This window comes from Aspergillus undulatus, assembly GCF_047715775.1.
Source record: "Aspergillus undulatus strain CBS 261.88 unplaced genomic scaffold BDV17scaffold_40, whole genome shotgun sequence".
NCBI classification, from domain to species: domain Eukaryota; kingdom Fungi; phylum Ascomycota; class Eurotiomycetes; order Eurotiales; family Aspergillaceae; genus Aspergillus; species Aspergillus undulatus.
Window position 1 is genome coordinate 164348 of NW_027396644.1, and position 19507 is coordinate 183854.

At 51.5% G+C, this 19507-nt stretch overlaps 8 protein-coding genes across 8 annotated transcripts; 2 read left to right on the forward strand and 6 right to left on the reverse strand.

The window, feature by feature from the left end:
* On the forward strand, positions 1-3961 carry BDV17DRAFT_283120 (cytochrome P450; the record flags this gene model as incomplete). The annotated part of the gene is made up of 8 exons (XM_073760305.1): positions 1-78; positions 203-688; positions 734-943; positions 987-1133; positions 1180-2334; positions 2655-3340; positions 3389-3772; positions 3823-3961. 8 exons carry the CDS (start codon positions 1-3, stop codon positions 3959-3961), a joined length of 3285 nt encoding a protein of 1094 aa, XP_073613544.1.
* A 62-nt stretch (positions 3962-4023) lies between these two features.
* BDV17DRAFT_150035 (phosphoketolase family protein) lies at positions 4024-7027 on the reverse strand. The gene has a single exon (XM_073754465.1). It carries the CDS (start codon positions 6524-6526, stop codon positions 4085-4087), a length of 2442 nt encoding a protein of 813 aa, XP_073613545.1. The 5' UTR covers positions 6527-7027; the 3' UTR covers positions 4024-4084.
* A 698-nt stretch (positions 7028-7725) lies between these two features.
* On the reverse strand, positions 7726-8313 carry BDV17DRAFT_293290 (CVNH domain-containing protein; the record flags this gene model as incomplete). Its single annotated transcript, XM_073762563.1, has 3 exons — positions 7726-7790; positions 7876-8012; positions 8093-8313. 3 exons carry the CDS (start codon positions 8311-8313, stop codon positions 7726-7728), a joined length of 423 nt encoding a protein of 140 aa, XP_073613546.1.
* A 453-nt stretch (positions 8314-8766) lies between these two features.
* Positions 8767-10657, reverse strand: BDV17DRAFT_293291 (fungal specific transcription factor domain-containing protein; the record flags this gene model as incomplete). The annotated part of the gene is made up of 4 exons (XM_073762564.1): positions 8767-9243; positions 9296-9581; positions 9628-10060; positions 10108-10657. 4 exons carry the CDS (start codon positions 10655-10657, stop codon positions 8767-8769), a joined length of 1746 nt encoding a protein of 581 aa, XP_073613547.1.
* Positions 10658-12247: 1590 nt separating this feature from the next.
* BDV17DRAFT_150174 (RidA family protein) lies at positions 12248-12898 on the forward strand. Its single transcript, XM_073754468.1, has 3 exons — positions 12248-12272; positions 12341-12467; positions 12533-12898. The coding sequence occupies exons 2-3, from the start codon at positions 12356-12358 to the stop codon at positions 12826-12828; spliced, it is 408 nt and encodes a 135-aa protein (XP_073613548.1). The 5' UTR covers positions 12248-12272; positions 12341-12355; the 3' UTR covers positions 12829-12898.
* A 273-nt stretch (positions 12899-13171) lies between these two features.
* mirB (MFS siderochrome iron transporter MirB) lies at positions 13172-15481 on the reverse strand. The gene is made up of 3 exons (XM_073754466.1): positions 15001-15481; positions 14317-14945; positions 13172-14265 (listed from the first exon to the last, which is right to left on the reverse strand). Exons 1-3 carry the CDS (start codon positions 15276-15278, stop codon positions 13334-13336), a joined length of 1839 nt encoding a protein of 612 aa, XP_073613549.1. The 5' UTR covers positions 15279-15481; the 3' UTR covers positions 13172-13333.
* Positions 15482-15902: 421 nt separating this feature from the next.
* BDV17DRAFT_150192 (uncharacterized protein) lies at positions 15903-16864 on the reverse strand. The gene has a single exon (XM_073754469.1). It carries the CDS (start codon positions 16775-16777, stop codon positions 16277-16279), a length of 501 nt encoding a protein of 166 aa, XP_073613550.1. The 5' UTR covers positions 16778-16864; the 3' UTR covers positions 15903-16276.
* Positions 16865-18134, reverse strand: BDV17DRAFT_150132 (uncharacterized protein). The gene is made up of 4 exons (XM_073754467.1): positions 17954-18134; positions 17740-17869; positions 17551-17673; positions 16865-17471 (listed from the first exon to the last, which is right to left on the reverse strand). Exons 1-4 carry the CDS (start codon positions 17982-17984, stop codon positions 16952-16954), a joined length of 804 nt encoding a protein of 267 aa, XP_073613551.1. The 5' UTR covers positions 17985-18134; the 3' UTR covers positions 16865-16951.
* Between the last annotated feature and the right edge of the window lie 1373 nt (positions 18135-19507).

Sequence of the window (19507 nt, forward strand, 5' to 3'; positions counted from 1 at the left end):
ATGGCTCGGCACCGTAAGAAGCTTGACCTGCAGTGCGACTTCTGCCCTAGGCGCTATACTAAGCGCGAGCACCTTCAGGTATGTCACTCATTTCTGTCGGCTAAGCGTCGCGACTAACTACCGACAGAGACATGAGCGAACCCGTATGGCTTCCATATCCATTTGCTTGTCTATTGCTGACTTGCTAGATACCGGCTCCAAGCCATACCCTTGTCCAGTGTGCGGAAGATGCTTTTCTCGTCAGGACGTGTTGAACCGCCACATCCGGGTACATTCAGCGCAGTCAGAAGGATGTCAAGCCACGCCAGACATTGCGACCCAAATCACACCGCAGCGTCAATCCGCACCGAGCGAGTGGCCTTCGATGGCTGACCATGATGCTACACAACCACCCGACGGTAACTGTTCGCCGTTGTATGAGCCCCCAATGGAGGACACACGACCCATACCAGGAGATCTGGCGTCCGGACTACTATGGCCGGACTCGGAAGAGCTTCTACACAACATCATGTCGATTGATCCCAGTTTCTGGCAGCAACCTCTTGCCTTGGCACCGTCAACGCTGAAAATGCTTGATGGCCTAGGAGGCGAGTTTGGAAATAGCTTCTCGGATTCGCCAGGAAACAGCACGATCGCCGACGACGGGAGGCACGCCATCCAGTCGCTTAGCAGTTTGATCAGCGATACAGTGCGACCCCAGAACTCATGTACTCGCCATATCTAATTGTTACAGTTTTCGAGGGTCACTGCGCCTGCCAGCTTGACCGGTCTGACGTCGCGATTTCTCGACGGGAGTCTGCATATGTTCTTCGAGAACATCATCCCAATGTTCCCGATCTTTCATAGCCCGACCTTTGTCTTCCGCGACTGTGGTCCTCCACTGCTGCTCAATGCGATCGCGCTGGGCGCTTTATTTCTCGGTAGTGAAGATGCGGTAGCGAAGGTCGGTTCGCACCAGAAATCCAAGTCACAGCTAACGATCGCAGGCGGATGTCCTTTGGCGGTTGGCACACACCGCTGTCGCAACGTCATGGCATACGATGATTACTCGGAGGAGGCCTTCTGACTCATGCACTGGTGTCGAGCTAGTGCAGACCGTCCTCCTCAGCCAGGTCTATGCCGCGTTATCTAGGGTACGTACCCCTTCTGGGTGATCAAAGCTTAGTCTCATAGGGGTAGAATCGCACATTTCGAACAACAAGTCAAGTATTCCACGGCTTAGGCATCCACTGGGCGAGCCATTGTGGGATGTATGACGCTATCCAGCCAGTCTCGCTTCCGAGCCCAACAGACAGCCCAGCAAGTAAACAGGAAGCATGGTACAGATGGGTCGCACAGGAGACTATGCTGAGAACCCTCCTGGGGTTATATGTCGTAGATGGGGTGGTCTCACAGTTCAGCGGTAATCCCACATTCGCTCGACACACGGCGAATCCACTCCTTCTGCCTAGTGGGGATGCAGCATTTACTGCTTCGACATCAGACGACTGGATCCAGCAGATGCACCAGCACCCTCCTCCAGGTGTTCGATTCTGCGACATATATCATGAGCTATTCCGGCAGGGACAGACTGGTAGTCCGTCTGGATACGACGTGTCGCTCTTTCATCATAAGGTCGTCCTGGAGGGTATCCGCTGCCTTGTGTCCGAGACAAACAGGACAAATCCGCCACCGGTTGGAATGCCATCGAAACGGGATCTGCTGGTCGTACTTGGGCGGCTGCGTCAAAATATCCTGTACAGTCGTGTTTTGACTCCGACCGACCGATTAACCGCCCTATTGCAGTGGCATTCAATCTGCCTCGATACAGTCGTCAGCACGGCCCGCGGCACAAGGCGAATGTGTCATCTCTTTGGTATCAAGCAAAACATCTTCGGCGGCAGTGAGCGCGAGGAAAGTCGTATCAACCCTAGTCGGTGGACACAAAGCGCCGCCGGTCGCGCAACGTTGCTCCATGCAGTGAATATGCAGGCCATCGCAGCGCAGCTACCTCTAGGTCTGGCGTATGATGTCAACATACCGGGCGCTGTCTTTGCAGCCGCCGCGACATATACATCATTCACTCTAGCAGGGATGACCAAGGCCATCTTTCCAGCCACGGTTGATTGGGATACCGCATTGATGGCGCTGCAGATGGGACCGGATACAACACCCGCTGAGGATGAAGTAAGTATGCAGCACACGCTGGACTTTATCGCCGGGACCTTCAATGCAACGGGCATGCCGAGGGATAAGTATGTGGTTCGGGACTTGTCGTATGATTTAACTGCCATGCGCACCCTCCTCCGGGGGCTATCGCTGCAGTGGGGAGTCGCGGTAGAGATGGAGGAGGTAGTGAGTGTGTATATCGAGCGGTGCGAGCTGTAGCCTGTCAATGATAGTACAGACGTTATGTCCTCAGTCAGCTCGCCAAGCTATGATCCCCACCATGGCCCGTGTATTCTTAGTGAGCTCCTACTCGGCGTCTTGGTGTCCCCACGCCCCGGTGTCCCCATAACGTGTCCCCTTCTCCATATCACCACCTGCCAGCCGATTGCATAAGACCAAGACTTGTATAAGATCCTAGGCGGTCAATGTTTTCCCTCCGTCGCCAACTGCCGATAGTTTTGCTGAGGTCCCAACGGAGAGCCAAGATGTCGTCAACACTTACTCAGGAACAGGTTGAACCCAATGAAGCGGTGGATGACTTCAAGCTGGTAGAAGACAATGATCCGGCGAAGATATACGCACAGTTCGCGCATCTGCGATTGAAATGTCCGGTTGCCCATACCTCCGATAATGGCGGCTTCTACCTCCTGACCCGGTATGAGGACGTGAAGGCTGCAGCCTCCGACACAGAAACATTCATTTCCTCAGTGAAGGCTGTGATTCCAAGTGATCCTCGAGGCATTCGACGGCCTCCACTCAACACCGACCCGCCAGCGCACACTCTTTATCGTACAGCGCTCGATCGCACATTGCGTCCGAAGAGACTAAAACGGCTGGAACCGATCCTTGAACAACATGCGGAGCGTGAGTTTTCCAAGCTGGTGGCGAACAAAGGTGGCGACATCTGCGGCGACTTTGCAGCGATCTTCGCCGCGTGGGTTGAGACGACCTGGCTGAATTTGGAGGACGAGACGGCGCCGATGCTCGCCAAAACAGCTGCCGCCTGGGTAAATGCATGGCGAAGGCAGGACCCCAAGGAAACGTCAGCGCAATCGGAGAAGCTATATGTTATCGCACGGAAGTTATTTGCAGACAGAAGGGTATCACCGCGAGATCCAGAACGGGACCCCGCGTCCTCATTGCTCCAGGAGAGGGACTCTACTGGACAGCCGCTGAAGGATGAACTGCTGATGTATCTCAAATCCAACTCTCGCCATCGTAACCAGACTGACTAGAGTAGTGGCGCGCTCCGACAGTCGCTCGTAGTCGGCATGGTCGCCCCTCCGCTCCTATTCGGCGTGATGTGCAATCACCTCTCGCAGGATCAGGAGCTCCAGACGAAGCTGCGAGCAGACCCTTTGCTCATCCCAGCTGCAGTCGAAGAGTTCGTTAGATTGTACGTACCGTACCGAGGCTTCTGTCGGACGCCCTCGCGAGACATCGAACTGCACGGTCGCAAGATCCCAGCAAGAACTCCTATCACAATGACATATGCTGCAGCGAACCGAGACCCCGAGGCATTTGAGAACCCCGACGAGTTTATCCTCAACCGCCCGAATATCACGTCTCATTTGGGGTTTGGGCGCGGTAGGCATCGGTGTGCCGGTATGCCGTTGGCCAGGATGTGAGTAAATCCCTTGGGATCGGTTGGCTCAAGGTGCTAACAGCAAGTAGGGCCCTTCAGATTGGTTTGAGGGTGATTCTCAGACAATCGTTGCATCTCGAGGTCAATGGGCCATTGGAGTACGCTGGTATGCCAGAGATGGGAATCACTAGTTGTCCGTTGGTTATTACTCCGAGAGATAGCCTGTAGATCGAGAATAGATTGAATGATCATGAATCTCCAATATGGTCTTGTCCTGGGTCTAGCAAATGGAGGAAGAGCAGAAGGAATGAAGCATGTCAGGTCCCACTTGCCCATTTGATACCTCCGCCCCTACCTAATATCCGCCCTTGGATAATCCCACGTCCAGTTCCTAATATACTCTGGATCAACCCCAGAGTCATACGCCTCATTCATCGCCTTAAGCTGCAAATTGCGGAACATCTCCCTTACCCCCGCAGCGCTATTCCCCAGCGTCTCAACGCGATCAATGGCATCAATAGCAAGACTATAGCGATCCGTCTGGTTCCGCACAGCAAGTTCAAACGGGGTGTCGATGTTTCCCTTCTCCTTATACCCGCGCACATGCACGTTATGCTGCCCGGGCCGCTTGTAGGTAAGTCTGTGCACGAGCCACGGATACGAGTGGAAGTTGAAGATGATGGGTTTATCCGTTGTGAAGATGGCTTTCCATTGCCGGTCAGTCATGCCGTGCGGGTGGTTCGTGTCGGAGATTAACTTGAAGAGGTCGACGATGTTGACGAAGCGGATTTTGAGAAGCGGGATGTGCTTGCGCAGGAGGTCCGTTGCGGCGAGGGCTTCGTGGGTCGGGACGTCGCCGCACGAGGCCATCACGACGTCCGGCTCAGCGCCTTGGTCGTTGCTTGCCCAGTCCCAGATGCCAAGGCCCTTGGTGCAGTGGGCGATTGCGTCGTCCATGTTCAGGAACTGGATGTGCTCTTGCTTGTCGGCGACGATGACGTTGACGTAGTTTACGCTGCGGAGGCAGTGGTCCATTACGGAGAGGAGGGTGTTCCCGTCGGGTGGGAGGTAAATGCGGACGACTTCGGGTGATTTGTTGGCGACGACGTCGAGGAAGCCGGGGTCTTGGTGGGTGAAGCCGTTGTGGTCTTGTCTCCAGACAGTTGATGTTAGGAGGATGTTCAGTGATGCAACCTTGGCCCGCCACTCGACTTCGAGGCATTTCTCGATCCACTTGCAGTGCTGGTTGACCATGGAGTCGATAATGTGTATGAAAGGCTCATAACTGTTGAGTATACCGTGACGCCCGGACAGGACATAGCCCTCCAACCAGCCCTCAACGGTATGCTCACTGAGCATCTCCATGACACGACCCTTCATCGTCAAGTTCCCTCCATCTGCATCCTCCTCGAAATATTCTCCCATCCAAACCTTCTTTCCCGCCTTATAAATCTCAGCAAGTTTGTTCGACTGCGTTTCATCCGGTCCAAAGACTCGGAACGTGGTCATATTCGCCGCAACAACATCGCGAAGCCATTTCGACATATTAGCCATAGCCCCGCGAACAGAAACACCCGGCTCAAGATCTCTCAGCGCATAGTCACGAAAGTCAGGAAGATCCAGCGGACGCCGAAGAATACCACCATTTGAGACCGGATTCGCGCTCATGCGAAATCTACCACTCGGTGCAAGTTCTCTCAACTCAGCAATCAATTTCCCATCCCTAAACAGCTCTTCGGGCTTATAGCTCCTCATCCAGGATTCCAAGAGCTGAAGGTGTGGTTGACTCGTCAAGACATCTGTAATGGGGATCTGGTGAGCGCGCCAGAATCCTTCCAGGTACTTCCCGTTGATTTCCCGCGGCGCAGTCCATCCTTTTGGACTGCGGAGGACAATCATCGGCCAGCGAGGGCGAAATGGTTTCTGCGAGTCCCGTGCTTCTTTCTGGATTTTGCGAATTTCCAAGACGCAGTGCTCCAGTGTGGCCGCCATAGCTTGGTGCATACTATGTCGGTCGCTGCCCTCGACAAAATACGGCGTCCACCCATATCCACGGATAAGCGATGCCAGCTCCTCGTGAGGGATCCGGGCAAGCACAGTCGGATTATTAATCTTGTACCCATTAAGATGAAGAACAGGAAGGACAGCCCCATCCGTAACCGGGTTCAAAAACTTATTACTATGCCAGCTCGTCGCGAGCGGGCCAGTCTCCGCCTCACCATCTCCAACAACCGTCAATGTAATCAAATCCGGATGATCAAAGACCGTCCCAAAGGCATGAGAAAGCGAATATCCCAACTCCCCACCCTCGTGCATACTCCCCGGCGTTTCGGGAGTCGCATGGCTGCCAATCCCACCGGGGAACGAGAACTGCTTGAAAAACCTCTGCATCCCGACCTCATCCTCGGATTTATCAGGGTAGACTTCAGAGTATACACCCTCAAGATACGACTGCGATATAATTCCCGGCGCACCATGGCCCGGTCCCGAGATAAAAAGCACATCGAGATCGTACTTCTTGATCAGCCGGTTCATTTGAGTCCAGGTGAAGGACTGTCCCGCGTCGGATCCCCAATGCCCTAGAAGGCGAGACTTGAGATGTTCTCCCTTCAATGGCTCCTTGAGGAGCGGATTGTCGCGGAGATAGAGCATCCCCAGGCAGAGGTACAGGCTTGCACGGAAGTAGGCGTCTGATTTGCGGGCTTCTTCTTCAGATAGTGGCGCGCCTGGTATGGTTGAGCGGGCAATGCCGTAGGCGGAGATGCTCTCTGCGTTCATGTTCTTAGATGACATTTGGATTTTGGATGTTCAGGTATCAAAATCAGCGGTGGTATACTAAAGCGATGCACAGAGTCAAGGAACTGCAAAGTGCACAGAAACCTCCAGGCCATCAGATTGACGACGCGACTGCCGGGGTCTCCGACGCTTACACTTGGTAAGACTGTGACGTAGGAGTTGCATCGCGACTTCAGGTGATGACGCTCGAGACGAGGATGCAGAAGAGTTGGCGCGCTCGTTGTTTGGATTCCCGAGTCTCTTGTGGGTACAGCCACGTGCGACAGTCTGATCGACTGAGGTTAAGGCACCAAGGCATTGCCACTGATGTTTTGTAGACCCAAGTACCTTCATTGGACTTGTAACGTGCTCTTCATCACATCAGAGTTCATGGTTCTTGCTCTTTTCGTCACAAAACTCAGTTGCCCAAGAGGTCGTTGATACATAGATATATATGCGTCGCACTCGAGTAGGATTATAGAGTAGATGGAAGGCATGGTAGAAAGCTGGAGGCTGGGCGAGTCGTTGTGGTATGTGTGTACAAATAGGGTATCAAAATAAAACAAAGGCTGTAGGAGAGATTAGAGAAATTTGTAGCAAGAAAACGGGTTGGCGTGGCGGAAATCAATAGGTAGTGGGCACAGCTATCATTCGACATCTTGTCATTACCCTTGTTTACTCTACCTTTCTTCTGGACTGAGATATGTGACATAACTCAGGAAGCTGAACGCCCACGAGTATAAAGGGTCTCATAAATTACCTAGGTGTGAATAAAGGTGGTCATGCCTCAGATTTCTCCACCTGATATCTGGCTCTACGAATGTATCAAAAGCCTTACACCAATCCCTTTCTCCCAAGGACTGTCCTGAGTGAGTAGCTAATCAAGTTTTCTACACAGGTTCATGAGCCACAAGTCACATTCATGCTGGGTGGAGATGAATTATTAACAGCGCCAAAAATATGTTAAAGCAATAAATAAAGTAAATCCAGAATCCTGCAACCTAAATTTTTCGTTGAAAAGCCGTGGCTCGCATCCTCCCATCGGCTACAGTATCAAGGCTACAGCAGCATGACCCGACATCGAACAATTACTTATACCCCCAGCATAATCATATCCACCAACGCATCAATCTGTGTATAGTACTAAGTCCATTGACGAGGAAAATAACCGTCTGCCTGACCTACCGGAGACAGAGCTTGACTTCGCTTCCCTTCACTCAGACATAGATAGATGGATGCCCGTAGCACTCCAAGAACCCATTATTGTTTGAGACAACAGCATCTAGCAAGTAATAAAGTTAGCCCATCCCATCTCATAAGAATAACATGCCAACCAGGCAAAGAAAAAAGCGAAAGGGCAAACGCACTCAAATCCCCAACAGTCAACTGAACCTGCCCATCCTTCCTCTTACACCAACACTTAATCTTCCCATTCTCGACGGAACACTCCTCGCATCCAGGTCCTGTTCCCTTCGGTTCGCATCTGTACCCGAAGGCGTCGCCGCTGTTATCACGCACAGCAATATTAGCACTCTGTTCTCTAATTAACTGGGCCAGAGAAGGGGCGTATGGGACTCAACATACTGATCAGCAGGCTCAAGTCGCCCGTTATTATTCTTGAAACACTGATTTAAATCGAGCTTGCTGGATCTGATCTGGCCTTGGTTGTCTGGGCAGCGCGCGACGAGGTGTGCGCAGTCCGTGTAGAGGTAGTGCTCTATGCAGTTGGATGTGAAGCCGCCGCTGGCGGCGGTGAGGTGGATAAGGCCTGAGAGGGCGACGAGGAGGGTGGTGGTGAGGTGCATGGTTGTTGTGTATGGAGGATTTTGGAAAGAAAATATAGAGTGGGAGGGAAGATAAGATGGTGCTTGAGTGTAAAGATGGAGAGCAGGGGTCAGGTCCTTGGTCCTGGAAGGTTGAAAGATTTATATGGTGTCGTCTTGGTTTATCCAACAGCTCGGAAGTCTTCTTTATGCTAATTCGGGTTATGCATCATCATACATGATCTGATGTGACGGATGCAGGAGTCTCTTTGTGAATTCTAATTCCGGACATCATGGATGGTTTCACCATGTACATCTCTTTGTCATAGAGTACTAGTTTCAAATAATTGTGGAATGCTGCCTATCCTTTCAAAACCCCAGTTCATGGACGCAGGGTAGTTGTAACCCGATGCTCGCATGACCATGTGTTTTAATCTCCAATAACACTATATAAATGGCGCTCTCATCTTATAGCAGTCATCCTCTGTGTAGTCCTTATCTATAGTGAACTCTATTCCCTACATCAGAGTCACCAACAGGGTAATCCCAAATTAACTCATCGAACCAGTTTAAGAAATCCTGACTCGTCATAGAGTCCGGCAAATCTGGGATGGTGTCAAAATTCGAGTGCAGATTTCCGTCCCTTTCAAAACTAGAATAATGATTCTCGGCCTGGCCTGGTCTCATGCTCTTCTCCTGGTGACTTTGGTTATCACCGCCAGCCTTAAATGAAGGAAGGCCTTTGTTAAGAGTATCATCCAGCACGGCACTAATGACCTTACTAATGTGCACGCAGATATGGAAGTCCGGACGGTCGGGGAATTTCTTGCGCTCGAAATATGCCAGTAGGACGCTCAAGTTACGGATGATTTGTGAGATAGGCTTAGACGTTGGTAGACGCACTCCGGTTTGAGAACTCTGATGGAGTTCTGTTGCGAGGGTTCCAGCGCCTGGGAGTCCGTAGTATAGGAACTGATACCGTCAGCGAACAAAAAAAACATGACAAATTAACGAATGAGCTCACCATCCACGTATATCGTTCCCGTAATTTCGGGTGACGATGCTGCTCTTGGATAAAGTCGAGTACGCTTGAAAGCAGGTTCGCGGACGTATCGAGAAGACAGGATATCGGTATTTGAGAACATTCGAGAAGCATCCGCTCTAGTAAAAATCCGCTGTAGAGATATGTTAGGTGAATGACTAGCAGTGCTACGCAGAGGTGCGGGCTTGACTCTGTCCAGACACTGCTGTGGTAGCGGTATTGCTGCGGAATGTTGGCTAGGGCACGGTGATAATCCTGATACGCGTCACTGTGAAATATTAGGTTGGAAGGAGAGTACAAGACGTTCGACGTACTGGAGCTCAGTGGAAAATGATGCTGGTCTGTTCCCTAATGACAAATGCAGGACTTTCTCGTGCAGCAAGGCATGCTGATAGCGCAGTCGGACCAGGCTGGATTGTCGAATACCTCTGTTCTTGCCAGTTGTACATTTCCATCCATCTGCATCGCACTCTTGCGAGGCTTTCTGCAGTTGAGCACCCTCGAGAAGTACCTCTTCGTCATCCAGGTCAGATGGTAGTGTCATATCGCAAAATCTATTATCAATTCGCGGCGGCCTTCCGAACAACGTAGCAGCCGCCTTGTCTCGAGCAACTGCCGCAGCAAATATTCTCTTTCGTGTTTCCAGGACAAATAAGGGAACATTGGGTGGAGAGGATATAAGCCGGTGGAAGCCCATAACGAATAGCTCGGCGACCGACTCGTTGAATACTTGATAAACTGTTTCACCTGCCAACTGTCAGCAATAGGCGAATATCCTCGGGGGGACACCATACTGGCATTTCCCAGTAAAGCCGAGGAGAGATGGAGGTTAATGAAGCGAGCCCAGGTGGTGATATCGTTGACTTGATTGTAAGCGTCGCACATCTGCAAGCAGACTCGACAAGCGGTATACATTTCCATGGCAAACGTAGCCTCGTCGAATGGTGGCCTTGTGTCCGCGTACATGGTGGCAACGCCAGCGAGAACGAACGTCAGACCGATAAATTCTAGTCGAACATTCCTCCCGGTGAAGGAGCGCAGGAAGTCAACTTTCGATGAGTCGGGGGAAATTGTCGGGAACGACCTTCGCAGGTTCTCTCTGGCTCTTGCGAGACCTGTTACCAGTGCCGGCTCATGGTCGCTTCCTCTCAGCACCTGAAGAAGGGAAATAACAGGCTCCACAATCAAAGGCCGCGGGATAATTGAAAAGTGAGTCCCGTTATAGTACTCGAGGATCATAACCTCTATATGTTCTGACAAGGCGACCAGAGTCTTCAGGGACTGCTCGACGACGATGAAACCCGAGGACAGGGCGTCAGGATGCACGAGGGGTCTTGGGGTCATGACGCCAACAGGACTCGGACATAGCGACAGAGTACTGAAGAAGCCTAGGTAGCCAGATGGACTTTCACACGCTACTACGTCTCGCTCTGGCTGTTGCTTCGGCAGAGTCGTTCGTTCGCTTTTCGCACTCTGGCTGGCTGTCTTCGCGACACGGCAGGGCCGGAACTCTCCACTTGCCCGTGTCATTGGCGCTGGGTGATAGAAGCACTATGAGGTCAGTCAGGTCATTTCTGAAGGCTGGAAGGGGGGTGGTACTTTGCCCGGCACTCCGCGATCGTGACATCGGGTGCAGATCGGCTTCTGATGGCCACACCGGACTTTAGCCAGACGGCAAGGCTCGCAGGACGTGAGCTTCCCATTCCGACGATACATTTTGAAAACTTTTTTCTCACAGGATGAGAAATTGTGTTAAGAGAGCGAGGGACATTGACAATTGTTAGGCCACTCCAACCGCACATGATTTACCCCGATCGGAGTACAATTCCCTAATTGGGAAATTTCATTCCGACGGGGGCACCCAGGGCTTTTACTAACTATCTACCTGACTATAGAGAGCCCAATCTACAACGGTGTCTCTAGGCTCCTGTGGCCTGTGAATCTGACTGATTTATTCTATTCCCTCTAGAACAGCCCTCCAGACCACCTGGAAGTAGGGTTCGAACTCCTCCAGTAAACCTCGACTGCCGTCCCAAGTTCCCAGCCACGTCTGGAGAGATTCTCGCGCTGTTCCCAGCACATCAGTCTTTTTACAAGGCAAGAAATGACGGAAGAGACTGACTTACCTAGACACGTAGGCAGCCTCGACATACTACATATCATCCATTCCCAGCGCCCGAGCTACCTCCTCCATGTCCAAGTGCTTGACTTCTTCATTTCAAGAGCACCCAGCTTCTTCCCCGCCCTCGCAATCCTTTCCCCAATCTCATTCCAGCTGTGCTCGCTACTCCAAACGAAGATTATTCCCCCCTCTCCATACGGCACAGGCAAGCCACCCGAAACCCTGCTCACAACCAACTCGTATAAGGCAGCAGCATCCTGAATATGCACGTATGCCTTTCTCCACCGGGGCGGGCGATCCACGCTTGCCTCGTCTTGGTAGCCTCCTTGACAAGAATCGATATAGCGGCTTCACCAGAGTCGCTGAGCACAATCGCATGCACCCCTTGGCGCGTAGTGTTTCCGCTTGATCATCACGCCGAACAAGTGCTGATATAGACGCATTTCTGAAGACGCGCGTCCTGACTCCCCAAAAAGGTGCTCAGAACCGTCCCTCCGTTGTTCAGTATTATTATTAGCAGAGTAAAGACCTCGGGAAGTCTCTGGTAGCAGAGACACAGACACGTATCGGGTGGCACCGGTCAATAAGATCTTTTTTTGCGCCATTCGCTACCAGGCAATATGTCCCTTGCAGAATAGAAAAAAAAAAAAAAAAAAAAAAAAAAAAAAAAAAAAAAAAAAGAGCCGCTGTGCAGCCTCACTCTTACTCTGGGTATTATGATCCCAACCAAATTGAGCATTACAAATCAACCATTGGATTGCATGACGTCGTACAGAAACTGCAGCGGAATATACATTCCGCCACATTAACCCCACATACCTACCAGCAAACCAAGAGGTATAATAACCTCACCTCAGCTCCCACAGTCTCTTATTGACGGAAAAGGATATTAACCTCCGAACAAGAGGAATCCAAACGCAATGTCACACCTGCAGTACTTCTCCTACCCCGGCGTCGGCGAGCGCAACCGCCAGAAATACCGATACAGCCAGGCCGTGCGGATCGGCGATCGGATTGAATGTGCTGGACAGGGTAGGTAAACTACATACATCCACCTATCTCCCCTCTCAACAAGCCTGCTGATAAAATACTATAAGGCGGCTGGGACCGCCAAACCGGCGAAATCCACCGCGAAATAAACGCCCAAATCGACGCCGCCTTCTCAAACGTCGAAGCAAACCTCCGCGACGCGCACGGGGAAGGCTGGAACCAGGTCTTCCGGGTAAATAGTTACCACGTCCCGCTGAACAATGAGGCGCTGGAGGCTATGGTGCGGAACTTTAAGAAGTATATGCCCGATCACGAACCGATCTGGACTTGTGTTGGTGTTGCGAGGTTAGGGGATGATGATATGAGGGTTGAGATTGAGGTTGTTGCGCATGTCCCGAGGTAGAGGAGTTACCCTGGGTAAGGAAGGTTTTAACGTGGATCGAGGGGTTAATTTTGGTTGGTGACTGGGAAAATCAATGTATTGTTGTAGGCGAAGATCGAGAGGACGGGACTCATGGTTGCTGTAGCATAGATCCGATTATGTCATTGAGATTGAGATCGAGGATATCGTATGATATGGTTCTTTACGATCAATGCTGTCGTATGCCAATAGCCACTTGATCGAAACATAAAGACGGAATATATATCGGAGTTGGAGCCAAAGTAAAAGGATCTGATAGAAGAGGAGATCATAGGACTATACTGCTTCGTGAACATTTTGCATCTAAAGTGGCACCATCCTTTTAAGAGTTCAAGTCACCTTCCCACTCTTCTACTTTTATGTATGTAGTCTTTCAGGCCCTCCCAATCTGACACATGGCATGGGAAAGAAGAGAGTAGTGTCTAGTAGACACCTGATATGGCCAGTACCACAATCCTCCTGCAAAGACGCTCTCTTCCAATCTCGCTTACAAAACATTCCCCTTCGTCTGCGTCATATTCTTCACATTCAAATTCCTCATCATTCCCACCCAAATGAACCCCAGAACCATAAACGCCGTACCAGCCGCAAGCATCCGCACCTGCGCATACCCATACGCGTCCTCGAGGACATTCCGCACCTCACTGCCAACCGGGTACTGCAGCTGGGTAGACAGATCGCCGCTAATATAAGCGATATTCGACATCGCAGACTCAGGGAGGTTTTTCTGCAATTGCGCGACGAATGTATTCGTCCAGATTGCGCCGGAGATTGCACTCCCAATACTCGAGCCAATGGAACCCATCACGAAGAGGAGGGATAGAACGGCTGCAACGTGTTGGTGGTCGACGGTCGCGAGGACGGCAATCTGGCAGCACAGGATGAAAATGCTTCCAGCCACGGAGAAGAAGATCTCGCACATGACAATGTACCCAATATACCCGCCAGGCTGTCTGAAGTGGATCATGAGTCCGATGCCGAAAATATAGAGCGGCAGACAAGCCCAGAGAATCCACTTAAACCGCCCCGTGTACCGGATCAACCACCCCGCCACGAAGAGGAAGACGAAGGACACGACGGAGAATGTATTACTGACGTACCCTGCCGTCGCGACGTCGAGGCGGTATACGACCTGCAGGAAGGAGGTTAGGTACGACGCGTAGCAGTAGTATGAGACTTGGTAGGTCATGTCGAGGAGGCACGCGCCAAGCACGGTGCGGTCGGTGAGATGGTTGACGTTTAGGAAGGGGACGGGCGCGACGTAGATCTCGTAGAGGGCGAAGAAGACGAAGAGGAAGAAGCCGACTATGATCATTGCGATGATGTAGCCCGATCGCCAGCCTTCGGGGGCGCTGCTGGCTAGTGTGAAGGGGAGGAGGAAGACGACCATGCCGCCGGCGAAGAGGACGACGCCGGGGACTGATGACCATTAGCATGTGGAGTGTCTGGTAAGTGAAAGAGGAGACTCACGATCAAACTCAACAATCGCCCACCATATCGTCGAGTAAACAGTCCGCAGACTGAAATTCCACTGCTTCTTTTCCTTGACAATAACCCCCTGTTTCTCAGCCTGGCGCAAGTTCCAAGCAAGCATAAAGTAAATCGGCAGCGCGAAAACAGGCAAAATAATCGCCCAAACACCATACCCCCATCTCCAGCTAACATGGGCCAAAAACTGCTCCGCAGCCTTGGACCCGGCAAACGCCGAAATCAGCGCCGGCGACGACGTAAACGCAAACGCCAACCCTCGATTCCGCAGATTTGTCACGTCCGCGGCCAGCACGTCCCAGCTGTAACTGAGGCCTCCGAAGCCGACTTCATAAAAGACCTGCCCGGCGCAGTAGGTGGGGAGGTTGTGCGATGCTGCGAGGAGGATCAGGCCGACGAGGCAGAAGCCTAGCATGACCAGGAACCCCTCTGCTCGGCCCCAGAGGTCGAGGGCTTTCGCCATGGGGATGTAAACTGCGCCGGCCATGGATGAGGCGACGATGTTGATGACTGTTAGGAGGGAGTGGCCCATGAAGGAGCTCGTTGCGTACGGCGTCAGACTGGCGACGACTGAGCTTCGCATGTTGTTGACCAAAGTCACGAGCCAGATTCTGTGGAAAAAACCGTTAAGCAAGGTCTAAGCAGAGGGAGAGGACATGAACATACAGGCATAGCACGAGGTAAACCGAGCTCTTCGCCCATGTCAGCGTCACGGCCTCGATCTTCTTAACACCGGTTTGGGCCTCATCGGTCGGTTTCTTGTCTGGAGGGACACCAACGGACCCTTCCTTGTCGTTGGCGATGTCATTTTCGGGGACATGGGCAGCTTCCTTATCGTCGGCCCTGACTTCGAGCGCGACGGGGTCGTCGAATGAAGGCGTCTCGGTGCCGCTGTTGGCAGATGTTGTGCCGACGATGCGATGGACTCTGTCTCGGATCGCCATGATGGTTGGTGCAGTTTGCAACCAGCAAGAGGAGAGAAAACACAATTCTCGAGTCACGAAAGACGAAATCGCGAAGCAGCAAGGGGCTGCAGGCGGGTTTTAAGGGTCGGCTCCAGTCGGGTCGGAGTCCAGGCAGACAGGCAGCGGAGGACCCGGAACGCAAATGCAATGCAGTGGGATGGAGAATTAGACGCAGGCGATTTTTTTATTTTTCTTATCTCACAGTTGTTGGGGGGAACATTAAATTAAAAAATAAAGAGGGGAGGCGGCGATGGCGCTGCTAAGAGTTTACGAGGCGTTGCGCTTACGATACAAGCATCAGAAATACGGCTAAAGACAAGCTTGTGCACGCGCCCAGAGTCAGAGCACCAGGCCAAGGCTCGAGCTGTTTGATCTTGGCCAAATAATGAGCTCCTGCAACACGCGCAGTCCCACTGTGGGCCGGGCTAGGGTCACTCTCCTGTTCAGGTTTTTCAACCCGCGCAGCGCGGAGGGTGAGTGCAGGTTTGGACTTGGATCTGTAATGTTAGACCCTACTCGGAATTATTCAAAGGGTTTGTGGGATCGAGATTCGAGCCCATCATCAAGGGTTTGCGATCGTGTACCGGTGCAAGCGCAGTCCACATCGTGTGCGTGGTGGGATCCGATCAGATTAGATGGATAAGATGGATAAGATCCACTTCCCAATCAGTTGACCCCCTTTCCGTCTCTTTTCCGAGAATAAATTACACTTTACACGTCTTTACACCGACGCTCTTGGGGAGCTCCGAGATCGGCAGTCTGCTACAATAAACTTTTGAATCTTGACTCGCGACTCGCGAGGGATTGGCGGCATGCGCATGCCGCGCGTACGTGCATTAATGCTCGGTTCGCAGTTAGACCTGAACCGCATGATTTGGATTTTCCAACCGAGTCCCGATCATAGTATCTTGTGTCGTGCAGCTCGATCTAGCTCTGGCGCTTCATTCCTGCGGCAGGGAGACATGGGGGTGGATGCTTTATTCTCCGCCTCGGGCTTGATCGGCCAAGAACGGTGGGAATTCAGCAATAACTATTGAGTAACGCATTGCTCTTCGACGCACCGTTGGCGGTGCAATTCTGCTCGACCAATCAAGAACTTTTATTGTGAGGTTTAGACGTGGGCAGGGTCTCATTCCATTATCAATCAGTAAATCAGCTCGTGGGTGGGTTTTGGGATTTTTATCTAAGACCCACCAACGCACCTGCTCATTAATCGGTGGTGCCCAACCGTTTGTCATACCTATAATCCCGGCACATGCTCTGAAGTTCAAGCAGTGGTGGCAAGCTTTTCGCATTCCAATTTGCACGCTTGCCTTGTCGAAGGGGCTGTAAATCCCTCTGCAAATTTGTTGGCAGAAAGATATATATTTGCGGCCCTCTGGGTTCTCGAAGATCGCGTTGAAATATGCTACCCGCGACCATTGGATCAATGATGTATCTAGGAGCCCATAACATACAAGCGGTGTCGAGCATAACATCCAGACCTTTAATAAGCCGAAGGCTTTTTGGCGAACCCCGTGCCTACACCAACTAGCAGTAGCAAGACGAAACCATCATCGGGCGTTCCAATCATTAATGCTAGCTGTGGACGGTAGATCATAAGTTCACCCCCTCCTTCAGCTGCATAACCAAATTTCAACCCTCAACCTCTTTTAGTGGGAATAGTAAGGTGGCGGTGCGTCATTACACTTTTCCTGCGGTAGCAAGCTCTGCTTCTCACCGGATATGTCAGGAGAAAGATCATTTCTCTCACTGTCATCGCTATCACCATGTCTACCGCCATTCCTTGTCATTCTCTGCCGCCAGATCCTCAACGCCACAAAAATCATGCTAGCTAACAGGAAGCATTCCAGCACAACGACGCTGGGGAGCCCAGTATATCCTCCCGAGCCTGAGCACGGTGTCAGAGCCGGAGATGGGGATGGAGAGGGAGTTGAGCTCGGGGTCCAAGTGTGTGTAGGGGTGTGGGAAGGCAATGGTGTTGATACTCCCGCAGGTGTATGAAAATCGTGGGTTAGGTCTTCGTCCGCAAGTGCAAGACTAGTTGCATCGCAGAAATCGGGCTCTCTCTGATGCGCTCTGTACAGGTGTATGAGGGCCGGGGAACACTGAGACGGCATAGTGGATTTGATGGAGAAGTGCTCGACGCTTGACAGGTTATGGAAGTTCAAGCTGTGTATGATGTTAGCATTGCCCCTTTTTAGCCTCAATGACGAGCCCTCTGGAGGAGCTGTAGGGGATCGGGACTGACGCTTGCAGTTGACCTAATAAATCCAGCGACCAGACGCTTCTGAGGGAAGTATTGATTTCCACTGGTGAGTCGGCAGCCAGGTAAATGGCACCGGATGTCTCTTCAAGGTTGCCAAAATTGATCCTGGTACGGTAGGTAATTGTTATTAGTTTGTCGAATCGAAGACGCGAGACTTAAATTGGCCCTTACCGTCGAATATGTCCTGTGAAGAACAATGCACCCCCGACTCTCGCCAAAGAGGGCAGGTTGACCTCTGCTAGATCCTGATATGTGGCTGATAAATCCAGTCCGTATTCACCAATTTCCTCAAGCTTCGGGGCTTGCAAACTTCAATTAGTAGTGGTTAGCAAATGAGTGGCGCTTATCCATCTCTTCGAGGTGTCGAACGCGACAGTCAACTAACCTTCTGATAGGACTCCAGATCCTAAGCCCATTCGCTTCTTTTAGAGCAGGAAAATGAATGTCTATAGGATTTTGGTCGCTTCCCGATTTTGTGTAATCGAGCCATGTGCTGAAAGCTTGACTGATCCGCTGTAAGGAAGGGAAGGATAACCTGTGTTTGTATTAGCAAGGATATAGATAGTGCCGGACAGAAGATCTCGTGCCGTATTTGGGGTCCTCCTAAATGCAACGCTGTGATATTCCTCAACGCCCTCAAATCAAGCGAAATGACCTCATCCGCTTGACTAAGCTCAATCCTCTCCATGCGCTCAACACGCGGCAGTATCAGACTCCCTACGGTCTGATTCCGGCCAAGCCGGATCCTATCCACGTATAGGGCATCGGGCAGCTCAATCGATTCGATCCTGGTGGGCTTGTCGTAGGTATATCCTTCGATAGAGCCTGTGAAATTGGTGACGCCATTGAGGATAATAAATCCGCTGAAATTAGGGTGAACATAAATATTTCCCAAAATAGTTGTGCATCCTCCAAACACCTTGAGTTGATCCGGATGTACGAGGATGAGGTTGGCTTGCGTGTCGTCTTTAGTAGAGTTGGCGTAGCATTCGCGGGCGGAGATGCCTAGCAACAATGAAAGATTAGTGTTGTAATAAAGTCAATGACATGATTGTATAATCACCATACCAACCAGGAGACTCGCAATTGCTAAGGAAACTGATAAAAAGTTCCTGAGCGACAACATTTTGTTTGAAACACCTTTCCGGCGACATGAGTGAGCAGTATCTTAGCGGGTGGGAACTAGGCTCTTCATATACTGTAAGGCACAGCCCAGTTCGCTATCACCGAGGGAGTAACATCAAATGGCTCGTGCGAAGCGCCACAATAAGTTATCCTAACCTGGATTGCTGAACTGGCTGCCTGCCCAGGCACAGGGGCGTAGCGGAACTCCTCATTGGGTCAACATGAACCCTGTCTGGAACAGGGCCAGTAAGCACCCTCACATCGTGCTTGGCGTGTCGAGGTGCATCGCTTCGGATTTCCCTGATTTTGCCACCTCCTAAGCCCCAGGTACTAACTTGCGACATTCTCGCTCGTGGCGTCGAGTCCAGTTATGATCAGCCGGGTGAGGCCGGAGAGCCGCAAGGGTGCCTGCGCAGTGCACGGCTCGCGCCTCTGATTCGCCATACACGTTTGACCTTATCACTGAGCTAACATGATAGTGTTCCTCCACCCGAGAGTTGCTCAGCGCTCGTGTCACCAGGGAAGCCGGTATGGCTTGGAAGCCGAAGTCGATTGTATCGTCGTGGAATATTTCTAAAAGGGAAAAGCGAAACGATAATGAATGAATCTATGAGCGTCAGCCTAGGTGTAAATTACTCGATATCAACCACTAATCATATGAAAGAATGAAGGTCTGATTTCTCAATCTAGCTGCAAACGGTGGTTTAAATACACGGATAATAATCAGCAATCTAGCCGGAAACAGCAACTAGAAGAGATATAACTTTTGAACGGTGGCAATAGCAGAAAATTTCTGCATAAACCTCGGTGATCG

Coding starts and splice junctions, on each gene's coding strand:
- BDV17DRAFT_150035 (XM_073754465.1), bottom strand. CDS start 6,526: ATGTCATCTAAGAACATGAACGCAGAGAGCATCTCCGCCTACGGCATT.
- BDV17DRAFT_150174 (XM_073754468.1), top strand. CDS start 12,356: ATGTCACACCTGCAGTACTTCTCCTACCCCGGCGTCGGCGAGCGCAAC. Junction 12,468..12,532: donor GATTGAATGTGCTGGACAGG/GTAGGTAAACTA, acceptor AAATACTATAAG/GCGGCTGGGACCGCCAAACC.
- mirB (XM_073754466.1), bottom strand. CDS start 15,278: ATGGCGATCCGAGACAGAGTCCATCGCATCGTCGGCACAACATCTGCC. Junction 14,946..15,000: donor GTTTACCTCGTGCTATGCCT/GTATGTTCATGT, acceptor TTTTTTCCACAG/AATCTGGCTCGTGACTTTGG. Junction 14,266..14,316: donor GGCGATTGTTGAGTTTGATC/GTGAGTCTCCTC, acceptor AATGGTCATCAG/TCCCCGGCGTCGTCCTCTTC.
- BDV17DRAFT_150192 (XM_073754469.1), bottom strand. CDS start 16,777: ATGTTATGCTCGACACCGCTTGTATGTTATGGGCTCCTAGATACATCA.
- BDV17DRAFT_150132 (XM_073754467.1), bottom strand. CDS start 17,984: ATGGGCTTAGGATCTGGAGTCCTATCAGAAG. Junction 17,870..17,953: donor ATCTGGAGTCCTATCAGAAG/GTTAGTTGACTG, acceptor GAAGTTTGCAAG/CCCCGAAGCTTGAGGAAATT. Junction 17,472..17,550: donor TTATTAGGTCAACTGCAAGC/GTCAGTCCCGAT, acceptor CATCATACACAG/CTTGAACTTCCATAACCTGT.